General features: G+C 32.1%; 1 protein-coding gene across 1 annotated transcript; it reads right to left on the reverse strand.

Moving 5' to 3' along the window:
• Window positions 1-8,263: 8,263 nt before the first annotated feature.
• LOC111640117 lies at window positions 8,264-9,985 on the reverse strand. Its single transcript, XM_023386118.1, has 3 exons — window positions 9,907-9,985; window positions 9,362-9,633; window positions 8,264-8,728 (listed from the first exon to the last, which is right to left on the reverse strand). Exons 1-3 carry the CDS (start codon window positions 9,938-9,940, stop codon window positions 8,303-8,305), a joined length of 732 nt encoding a protein of 243 aa, XP_023241886.1. The 5' UTR covers window positions 9,941-9,985; the 3' UTR covers window positions 8,264-8,302.
• Window positions 9,986-11,518: the final 1,533 nt, after the last annotated feature.

The raw sequence follows: 11,518 nt of genomic DNA on the forward strand, positions 1-11,518 counted from the left end.
GAAACGCCACAGAGAAAAATTTCAACACGGAATAGGTTAATACAAGGTCTGTTCAAAAAGTATCGGACCTTTGGTCGGTAAAAATAAATTTATTGACTTTGAGGTACCAAACCCTAATCCCCTTCAAAGTAGTCTCTTTGGTAATGTATACACTTCTCCCAGCGTTCCTGCCATTGCTGGAAACACTGCTTGAACTCATCTTTTGGAATGGCCATCAGCCGGTCCGTCGGATTCCGCACAATGTCTTCTCTCGACTAAATTCGGGTTCCTTTTAGCGGCATTTTCAGCTTGGAAAAATAGCCAAAGGTCACACGGAGCCATGTGGAGAGAGTAAGGAGCGTGACGAACCACAGGAGTATTGTGTTTGGCGACGAAAGCCCGAATCAGATGCGCAGAATGGGCGGATGCGTTATCACGATGGAGCTGCCAAGTTTTGATCGACCACAGATCCGGTCGTTTGCATCGCACAGCATCGGAAAGACGACGAAGGACCTCCTGGTAGTACTCCTTTGTGATGGTTTGGCCTTGTGGTGCGTACTCACGACACACCACCCCACGAGAGTCGAAAAAACTGTCAACATGACCTTTGATATTGCTGCGGACCTGCCGCGCTTTTTTTGGCCTCGAGGATCGTCCCCGAAAGCCTGCTGAATCTTGCGAATGGTTTACGCTTGGGTATCGCCAAGGTTTTTGGCAAAATTTGATGTAATATCGCTGCTCACGTTGTTCAGTCATTTTCCAGCTTAGTGAAATCCGACGAGAGCGCACTACATGACCTCACTCATAGGCCGATTGCCAACGACTGACGCTTCCTGCAGGCGGGAAAAAATTCAGGGCTGTGCATGACTGTCCCCTCTACAACTCCACCGAAAGAGGCCTGTCGCGCATCATTGGTTTACGCGGAAAAAAAAGGTCCGATACTTTTTGAACAGACCTTGTATATTTTTTCGTACATAATCGGTTATCGGAACAACCCCAATCCCCAATCGATTCGGATAAACGACGCTCTACTGTATTTTCAAATACTTGGAGATGTGTGAATGAGGAAGGATTACTAAATAAAGCTGGAATTGTGACTCAAAGGATTATAGAGCCAAATTTGGGGAAAGGATGGAAAGAAGAGGAAGTTTAAAAGATAAAAAGTAGTGAGAAAGGTTAAATAGACTTTCTGTTATGCAAATATTGATTCTTAATCTTCCAACCTTTCTCACTTCTCTATCTTTTCTCTTTTTTCCTCGCATTTGGGTCTATAATCCTTTGAGTCATAACTCAAGCTTTATTTATTATTCCTTTCAGCCTTGCAAGATTTGGCTACATTACACCATATGTGGCTACTTTTTTTAGTTTCATGTAAAATATATCATTTGGCGCTTTGCCTACTTTCTACGCTACATATTGTACATAAATGTATTAGTTGAATAAAAATGCACTTTAAAATAGTGTTTCGTTGCTTTTTATTAATTAGAGATGCAAATGAAACAAATATTCGTGTTTTTTAAATAAATTTTCGTTTGTTTCTTTACATTTATAATAAATGAATTTATCAATTTTTAAGTAAAAATTGAAAGTGTCTGTAGAAGTAATTTGCTAAAATATCCTTTTTCGTGATGAAGTTTTAATACATATTATTATAATTTAGATATGTTAGTCCTTAAATATACTTTTATATTGGACCACAAGTATATATAACAGGGGTGGCCAAGCTTCTTGATAGTCCGAGCCATTTTTCAAAATTTGAAATTTTTCGCGAGCCGCAATTAAATACGTATTAAAAAGGTATGCAAAAAATTCCAGAATTATATCCGTAGCAAGAGTGATACAAATTGTTTCTTCCAGAGCACAATGTCAGCTGTCCATTGCAATGACAGTTTACAAATTCAAAATCGGTCTGGAGTCGGTCGATAATGGACGATTACGCCACTGTTTATGTTCGTTCGCGCAGTTTTCCATGAGTCATATCATTCTTAACTTGGACGGAAATGAAATTTGTTACAACGTTGCACTTAATCTTTCATATTTGTTGTTAGTAATTTAAAAGACATTTTGAAACACATACAGAACGATAATAATTTTTTAAAATATAATAACACAAAAATGAAAAGGGAACTCGGGTACATTTATAGAGAGCCACAAATAATCATTCAAAGAGCCGCATGCGGCTCACGAGCCGCAGGTTGGCCACCCCTGATATATAATATATACTTGTGGCCCGAAACTCCTTGATTTCTTCCAATGCGGCACAGAGAAACGAAAAGGTTGGACATTCCTGCTCTAATCGCTGAATTAATAGCATGCGCGAATTTAGAAGACGAAATATTCGATAATTCTGGTTCAACTTCATCTCATTTAATAGAGTTTCTATTATAGGAAAAAAAGTTATTAAAGCTTTGTTGTGTCTGAAATAAGTAAACAAGTCGAGGAAATTGTGTATGGACATCTTTTATTTTTATTTCCTATTCGTTTTCTTCTAAATTATTTCACAGACATTCAAAAAACTTGTTTCTTTATTCTCTATTAGGATCTTAGCCTGTAAAGATCTCAAATCGTAACAATCGCTGTTTACTATCTAACAAGGAATTGATCAAACGGTTCGTGCTGGACACCGGTCACGTTCTGCCTATCTAACTGATCCAAACAAAAGACATTTCCGAATCTCGCGCCCATATGTAAATGTAACCTAATCGGTTCCAAATAGATCCCTGGTCGTTAGTTTTTAACGCGAGCAAAAACAATCGACCCAACACCTCCCCTTTTAAGAAGAAAAAAAAACCGTTCGAATTGGCTGTTTATGCCGCAGAATAGTTATTTTGAGAAGGGTTGATTTAAAACTGTCTAGTCAGGATTCGAGTGCAAGTTGATCAACGTGGAGGCTGTGGTGCTAATTTTTCGGGTGGCGTTTATTCAACGGCACATGGTCTGTCGAATGGTACGGACTCATCGTACTGCTGGGCTGGTCTCTTAACAAATTGTGTTAACTCTGGAGTCAGAGCAAGGCGTAGTGGAATGGACAAAGCTTCCATGACGGCGAAGGGGTCACTCTCAAGCTGCAGTCAAAAAGATTGTCTCCACATGAGTTGATTGGTGTAAAATCGAAGAGTCGATCTGTCGTTCATTTCCTCTTCGTATACGGTGTTTCCGGCTGCCAATTATCGGAGCGTCGATGCCGTGCGAAGACGAGCGAAATTTCGTACTCGGGCTCCATGCTTGCGGTTGACTTGCCTCGGGCTCAGTTTTGATATAAATTATGTTTACTTTCACAACGATGTGTGTGATGAGTATAATATATAAAAAAATTACTTTTTTATTAAAAAAATTCAACAGAGAAGAAAGTATTAATTTAACGAGACATAACCACCTTCGTTAAAATTCAAACGTAATTCTAATTCAGGTCTGCAGGAGACGGCAGGGAAGTCAGGGAATCTGACATCCGAAAAACAGTAAATATTTCCTGAATATTCCTGGAGATTTTGATACGTCTGACTAGATCTCATTTTTCTTGAAAAGGGTAGGTTGATTCCTTAATTGTCTACACCATCTGGCTAGCAAAATATATTATATCTTGTTTCTCCTTTCTCTCTACTGTCGGTGTCATATCTATTCCACACAATGAGGGAAAAGAAGATACAGAGAATAAAATGACTTAACTACATTCACACAAGTTAGATAACTCACCACCGTTTCTTATATTACTTTTGTCAGTAATATATATATATATATAGTAATATTTGAATATATATATATCAGTGTTGCCGCAATGAAATTTCAAAACGTACTGAAGCGCCTTCAAAAAATGTACTATTTTCCTTCAGAATGTACTAGTTCTATGAATACTTTGTTTACGTACCTATATATATATATATATATATTGCCACGTAATTTATATATATAGATATATATATAGTTTATTGTCAAATAATTTAATTTTAAATCTTATTTTTGGAATGTTTTGAATGCTATTTAAAATTAAAAATATATCTACACATCTATTATTTATTATAAAATAAGCATTACAATGACAACATTTATTAATAATACTGTTGAATTTCATCTTAACTTTATAACCAATCGTGCTTGAAAAAATAATTATAGATTTGTTATATTATATTATTTTATTCTTTATTATACTTTAAATTTTTTTGTTGTTATTGCATCACTTTACGAAGTGGTATATACGTAATTGCATCAGTTTTAGTACCTATTTAATTAACTTCAATCCTGACAGCAAAAGATAAGGATGCTTGTTTTTTTAAACTATTTGATGAAAACGTTACATAAAATTGGGGTTGCATAATCGTCCGAAATTATTATTATATTTTTGACTGGAAATTACAGGATTTATGCAATTTTAGTTTAATTAATGTCATATAAAACTGACTGCTCGTACAAGTTTGCTTAAAACAGCAACTAAAAAAACCCCAAAATGGCAGCTCAAGAAGTAGATCACGCGTGTCCTGACCTTCTTATATAGACCTTGGAACAGTCGGAAGCGCGGCCATTTTGGAACCATACGTAACATTAACCCTTATTTCTTTTACTACGATTACTAAAATTGAAGTTCATAATTTAAGAATTAAATTATAGTGGTAGAAAATAATATAAAAGTATTTATATTATTTATACTCATACAATTTCAAAACTATTTTCTGTAATAATTTGTTTCTGACTTAACGGATATTTTGATATTATTGACGACAATAGTTTAAAATCATTGATTTCCTTACCTGTTCATTATTTTTGTTTGACGAAGTTAAATTGTTTGGACCACGTGGCATGAAACATTTTGTCAAGGTCCTGATGAGAATGTGCAGACAACTGAACATATGAAAGAAGACCACTGACAAGGGAACTGTCGGAGTGTCTTCTAATAAATTTTAACAAAATTTAGTTAATAACTACGTTAAAAGTATACAAACTATATTTTAAATTTCTAGCATTCACTAAAAGTGTTGATCAGAGTTATTAGCAATCAAATGTTGTACTACTTTATAGTAGTTTAACACAGTTATGCAAATTTTTAGAAGTGAAAGGGCCGCGGAGGAAGACGGCGATATTACATTTAGAATAAATTCTGGAATTTTCAGAAATGGTTGAAGAATTAATGAAATTTAGTTAATAATTATGTTAAAAGTAAACAAAATTTTATTAATTTACTTCAAAAATTGGATAATCTATTTCATATAAGGCATCTTTGAGAATTTGATTTGGCTTCTCACATCACGACATTACAAAAGCATGCGTCATATATCCAGGGAAATTCACAGAAAATCCAACGCACAAAATCAAGCTCATCATAGAAAATATATTTACATTCACTTCCCATAAACTCATAAATCCCAGAGTCTCGATTATTGTGGAAATGACAGATATTGCTACCAATACAGCGCAAAATATATTTGGAACGAACAAAAAAATATTATAAGAATAACAACATTTTTACCCAAATTAACTGAATAACAATAGCTTTATGAATAATTCTCTGTTCAATTAAATCTGAGACCGGAGAGTGCATCGAAACTTGGAACGGTGCCTTGTCCACAATATCCATCACATCATTTAGTAAATTCATCTCCGATTCTCTATCTATCACATTTTTAGCCAGAACGAAAAATCGGCTTAACAATATATCAGATTGGTCTTCATTAAAAACTATATCAGTTGAAAATTCATCGGCACCTTTTAATCTCAGAAAAATATTTTAAAGTCTTTCTAAAAAATCTCCTTTATTAGACAAGTTTTATCCCCGTAAGGAATATTTTGAAACAGAGTGTTCCTAAAATTCTTTGTAATATTTCAACTAAGAAACAGTTGTTGAGGATGAGATTCGAAATTCTTCATCATGGTGTCAATTTTCTCTTGTACATTCTAATCAGAATAATCGACTGTTTGGTTAATAATTATCAGAGCTGTGGAGTCGGAGGCGTGGAGTTTTGGTATTTTATCCAGAGTCGGAGTTGAGTTTAATAACGAGACCAATTAAATTAAAGCAACAAAACAAAATTTAATGTGGACCAAAATATGAAAGGCAAATTAATCGACACATAAAGAGATGCGAGACCTCTATTCGATCGCGAGAGTGAAACAGCTTACAACAACTTAGATATACTATCTCAACGGTAGGTCTGGATAGAAGACTTCTTATTCAAACCTGAAACGAAGATAGCGTATTATTGCGGCGAACGAGGGTCGTGGAAAAAGATAAAGACGTTGGACTCGTACACACGAGAATATTTTTCGAAAACTATCTGAATCAAAGGAAATCGTCCTTTTTAACGTCAACTTCTCGTCCAATAAAAATCATAGGTTTACGTTCACAAACAAGGGGTAGATACAAAGATGGTTGTCAAAGTGAGAGATAAGAAAGTGTAAAAGAGAAGTTGACTTTCCCTTTTGGCACAAAAGTGATAGATGTGTTTTTCGTTAATCAAAACAACACGTAGAAGATATATATATATATTTTTTTTTTCACAATAACTGAAGAGAAAAATTTTGCTCCGATGTAAAACAGTATTTTTACTTTTTCTCAATCGAAAAATAAAAGAAACGTCTTCGAATACGATGCAGATTAAGGCCGTTTCCTAGATCGATTTCTTAAACTCTACATTTTATTATGTAATTATATAATATCCGTTCCGATTCTCACATTATTCACATTATTTTATATTTATTAATTTTGAAATTTGACAAATTCACAATCGCTTAAATTATATTTGTGAACGATATAATAATCTGATTCAACTGGCAAAATAGAAAATTCAACCGTGGTTTATTTTAAATGACTTTGAATCAGAATTCTTAGCTTTAGCTTCTTAACATTTTCCAACAGTAAACAACAGGCGTTTATTGAGAAGTGTTTTTGCATATTGTTCTGAGTTACGCCAATAATATTTGTCATGTTATATTATTCGAATAAATGCAATTTTTAATGTTTAAATTATATTTTTAAAAACAATATTTATTTTGCCGAAAATATCAAAATTACATTAAGTATAAAGTATTAAATAATTACATCTTAATAATAAAGACGGCGATGATGCAATAAAAAAGTTATAATGTTTCCTATAGAAAAAATCGCTCGAAAATAATATAAATTGTCTGACGTAGTCATGTAAAAATTAACGGACATCGTTGTCAACAAATTCCTTAACAAATTAAATAGACGATGGTATAAATTAAAAAGGATTTTAAAAGTTCTTGTGTTGCACTGAATGTGATTATATGTTTTGTTCTATACACAACGGTATACAATATTTTCAAATAAAATTCGGTGTGTAAGCAATTCATCCTGTATCACCATTGTTAGATATTTTCTGCCAAAAGTTCATTTATAAGTTAGAAGGACCAGAGCAACACAGTGTTATAATTGGAATTTTCTTACTTTGTAGTTTACGTGGTAAGTACAATTGAGGACAAACTTTTAAATTTTTTCGGGAATAAATGTAGGAAATTAATTTTCACAATTTAAAACTAAGAAAATAAATTTATGTAAATAGACGTCATGTTATAATTCATTTAATAAGGCGAATTCTTAGCTAACTCGTAATATATAAAGTCTTAGAATATTAAATTTAAAAATTGTCAACCGATATTTGATAAAAAAAATGTAAAATGTAATTTTAATGTAAAAAATTGAAGATCTACTAACTTCCGTTTTGCAGATTATTTGGAAAAAGATTTTCACATACAATTTATTCACTTGTAATGTGTTGAAGGTTTGAGCTTTTCGGCTATACAGCGACCCGCTTACTCTTTTGACTAGGGGGGTGCCTTCCGCGAGGGGTTTTTAAGAGAAAATGGCTTCTATTTAAATGTTACAGACGTGAAGAAAACCTGGAAGCGCGAACTCACGACCGAACTCCCAGTGTTCAGAATACAAACACCGCTCGGCCATTGGTGGGCCACTTTCCAAATACAAACGTAATGTAATTTTTCAGGACATCACGTGTATAATTAAAGAGGTAACGATTAGTCATAAATGTTAAGACGAGACGAAGAAATAGCGAATGAGTGCTGTTTATTAAATTAATAATATAGAATAAGAACCAAGTTTGCATGCTATCGATTTTATTTTCTTAATTGTTCATACTACATTGTTTAAAATTTATAATAATCATGACATTGATTTAAATTTAAATTAATGATTTAATTATTTTTATTAGAATATATTTATATTACTTATTAATTATATTTGTCGTCGCTTTATATATTATTTAGATACGGGNTCAGTGAATGAATGAGTGAGTCAGTCAGGACAAGCAATTTTATATATTTAGATTTAGATATGGGGTCTGGCTCTAAATGATATTTATATTCCGATCGTGCAGTATTTACCTCGTATCCCATCTCTAATATTTGTTAGAACGTTGTTAATCTCACTGAAACTATTCAGACATCTAGTTTGGTCTGTTTTGTCCCTAGGAAGACTTCCGACGAAATCTCCGAGGCAATCCACAAATGGTTTAAAAGTATCGCTCAGATATTGTTGACAACGGAGTTTACCAAGCTCGTGGAACACGCACTCTAAATTATCCGTAAGGTTACCGATAAAGTTGCAGTAATCCATATTAGGTGACGGAGTAAACCCTGGAATTTGGCGATTACCACACGAGGAGCAACTTTCTTCACGAGCATCCTTTCCGGAAAGTAATTTGTCAATTTCCCTTAGAATGAAACTAATGTATAAGCCAAGTTCTTCAAGTTCCCTTAAGCATTTTTCCAAATTAGTTCCAAGCTGAAAAAATATACATGTATATATATTTGTAAATGCTGAATGTCAATCCTATTTCAAACATAATTTAGAAAAATTATTAAACATAATTAGACTAATTATTAAAAATTAATTTATATAATTGATATTTTATGTTTGGCTAAACACTTTTATATTCAGTATTTAGTGAAACGAATATTGTTAAACTAATTAAAATATTAATCTGAAAATTTCAATATTTCTTTATTTGTCTAATAAAGAAAGAGTTAAACCGTGTAACACGACACTAGCAAGAAAAATAAAAGTACAAATAGGTAATGAGAAACAACGAGGGAAAGTGTTAGCGTATAAATGTCATAATTCTCTAAGAAGACAGACAAACAGACGTACGAAAATTTTAATCATTAATGAATAGCTTATTTTTATAAACAACTTGAGTCGACATGTTACAGAGAAAATAAACATTTTTATTACTTTTATTTAAAAAACACGAAATTTATTTAAAGCGAGGAAATAAAATGACATACTTAACTAAAAATACATAAATATTTAATTTATTTGTTAATAATATATAGTTTAGAAAAATGAATGTTTGCAAGAAACAAAAGTCACAATAGTACAGAATTAGGTTAAAATAATAAAATACATTAAACTAACCTCATTGACAATACACGCTGTAAAATTATATACATCAATATTCTTTAAAATATCAGCCACAACTCGGACAGCAGTATAATCAAAGTTGTATGGAGCAATACCATTTTGTCCATCCCCTGTACTACCTATGACATCTAAAACGCCACCTGACAAAGAAGGCAGTTGTTTTGAAACCTCTTCAACTATTCGTTTGTCTTGATTTCCTGCAGCAAACGAAACATCTTTCCTTATTCCATTCTTTGACGCTTTGCTGTTTTCTACGGTTGCAATTCCTGAAGTAAATAAATAAGTAAAGTTTAATTAACGAAAATTATTTTTGTCAAACTAACAAATCCGACGTATATTTAATAAAAAGTTCACAGAACATTTAAAATTGTGAGTAAAATAATTTTAATTCATTTAACTAGTTTTCAACAAGTATCATTTAAAAAATTTCACCTAGAATATAAAAAAACAACAATATAAAATTGATGTTTAAGCATTCAAGACTAAATATTAAATTATCAATTTAAAAATATAAATATTATTGAAAATTGTTAACTTACCGATAAGAACCACGAAAAACGCGATGATTTTCATGTTGCTTTCGGTTTGTCGCTGGCCGAAATATGCTTGGACGACCGTTTTCCATGCCTTTCTATAACTAAGTTCTATGTTGAGTAATGCTATTTCTCCTCCTACCTGTCAATCCAAAATTTTGACATTGCAGATGGTATTTCCAGTTTCGAATCCAATGAAATTACTTCATTTATTTACGTGGATGTTACGCTTCTTCTTTCGTATTATTAGGTTTCAGGTGGTTATGCTTTACAGACCTACACGGAATATCTTTTTTATTTAATTTAAATCACCGGCAGTCAGTGTCAATTCTTTTCTAAGTATTTAAATGTATTTATTCAACTAAAATAAAAATGTATTTATTATATACAGAAACTTTAAAAACTTTACACAAACTTATCCGTGCTCTCTGCAATAAAATTTGCGAAACTACTTGTACGTTTTCCGACTTACTATTGCCCAATACGCACCTTTCCTGGTGTCCAAAATGCAAACACTTCTATCAGGTTTAAAGCCATCTTAACACTCACGTTATTAGATCCAACCCGCATATTGATAGATCTATTTGCTTCGAACATCAACTGTAGTTTTACTAGTAAAATACTGCTTCAATACACTCACCATCCGTTTCTTGCAGTATACATCTAGAGAGAAATGAAGGTGGTAGACAAACCTTCACGCCTTTGTCTCTCAGATGAGTATTATAAATTTTCTAAAACATTAATAATACATACCTGGAAAAAAGTTATAACAACATGTTAAAAAATCATTCGTATGTCAAGAATGTCAACAACTTAATATTTGAAGATTTTCGAATATAACTAATTAGAACAACAGATAAATATAAGTGTAAAACACAAACTGGTAGTAGAACATTGCAGCTTGTAGAGTTTCATCAAACGAAATAGCTGTAATTTATTAATAAAATATAAAGAATAAGCTATTCGAATTGGTTCCAAAATGTAAACTGTATAGCAGACGATGAAGAAGTTGTTAAACAATTAGAAGCACTTTCAAATTTCTGTGTTACAGAACTGGACAAAAAAACTTTGCTATAAATTAGTTTACAACATAATACTGTAAGTAGTAATTCTTGTTACACGTTATGCTTGTGAAAATAAACTCGAAAAATTCCACTTGACCAATCCGTCATTCAGGAAGACCCATGACCTATTCGAATTGTTGAACAATTGTGTCAACACTGTCACAAATAGGCAATTTGAAAAAGTATCCTCAACTTATATAAACATTTTTTCTAATTCTTAAATTAAGCTATTTTAAAACACGAATAATTTATAAGGTTTTCTAAAATTGAAAAGACATATTGGTATATTTGGTAAATTAAACATAATAAACTGGATTTTTTTCAATTAAAAGTATATTAGACACGTATAATAATATAATTTAGATCAGGTTTAGGTTGTCTGAATAAGTAACAATTGATTCCTGCACATAAGTAAAAATTTTAATATTTCAGACATTTTTTCATAGAAAATATTTCACCTAATATAAAATCCTTATCATTTCTAAAATTTGTTTTAAATTATTTTTATAAAATTAGTAAAATATAAGCTTTATTCTTAATTGCGTTGCTGGTTT

The sequence above is a fragment of the Centruroides sculpturatus genome, unplaced genomic scaffold, assembly GCF_000671375.1.
Source record: "Centruroides sculpturatus isolate CEXI.00-Female unplaced genomic scaffold, Cexi_2.0 scaffold1221, whole genome shotgun sequence".
Classification (NCBI taxonomy): domain Eukaryota; kingdom Metazoa; phylum Arthropoda; class Arachnida; order Scorpiones; family Buthidae; genus Centruroides; species Centruroides sculpturatus.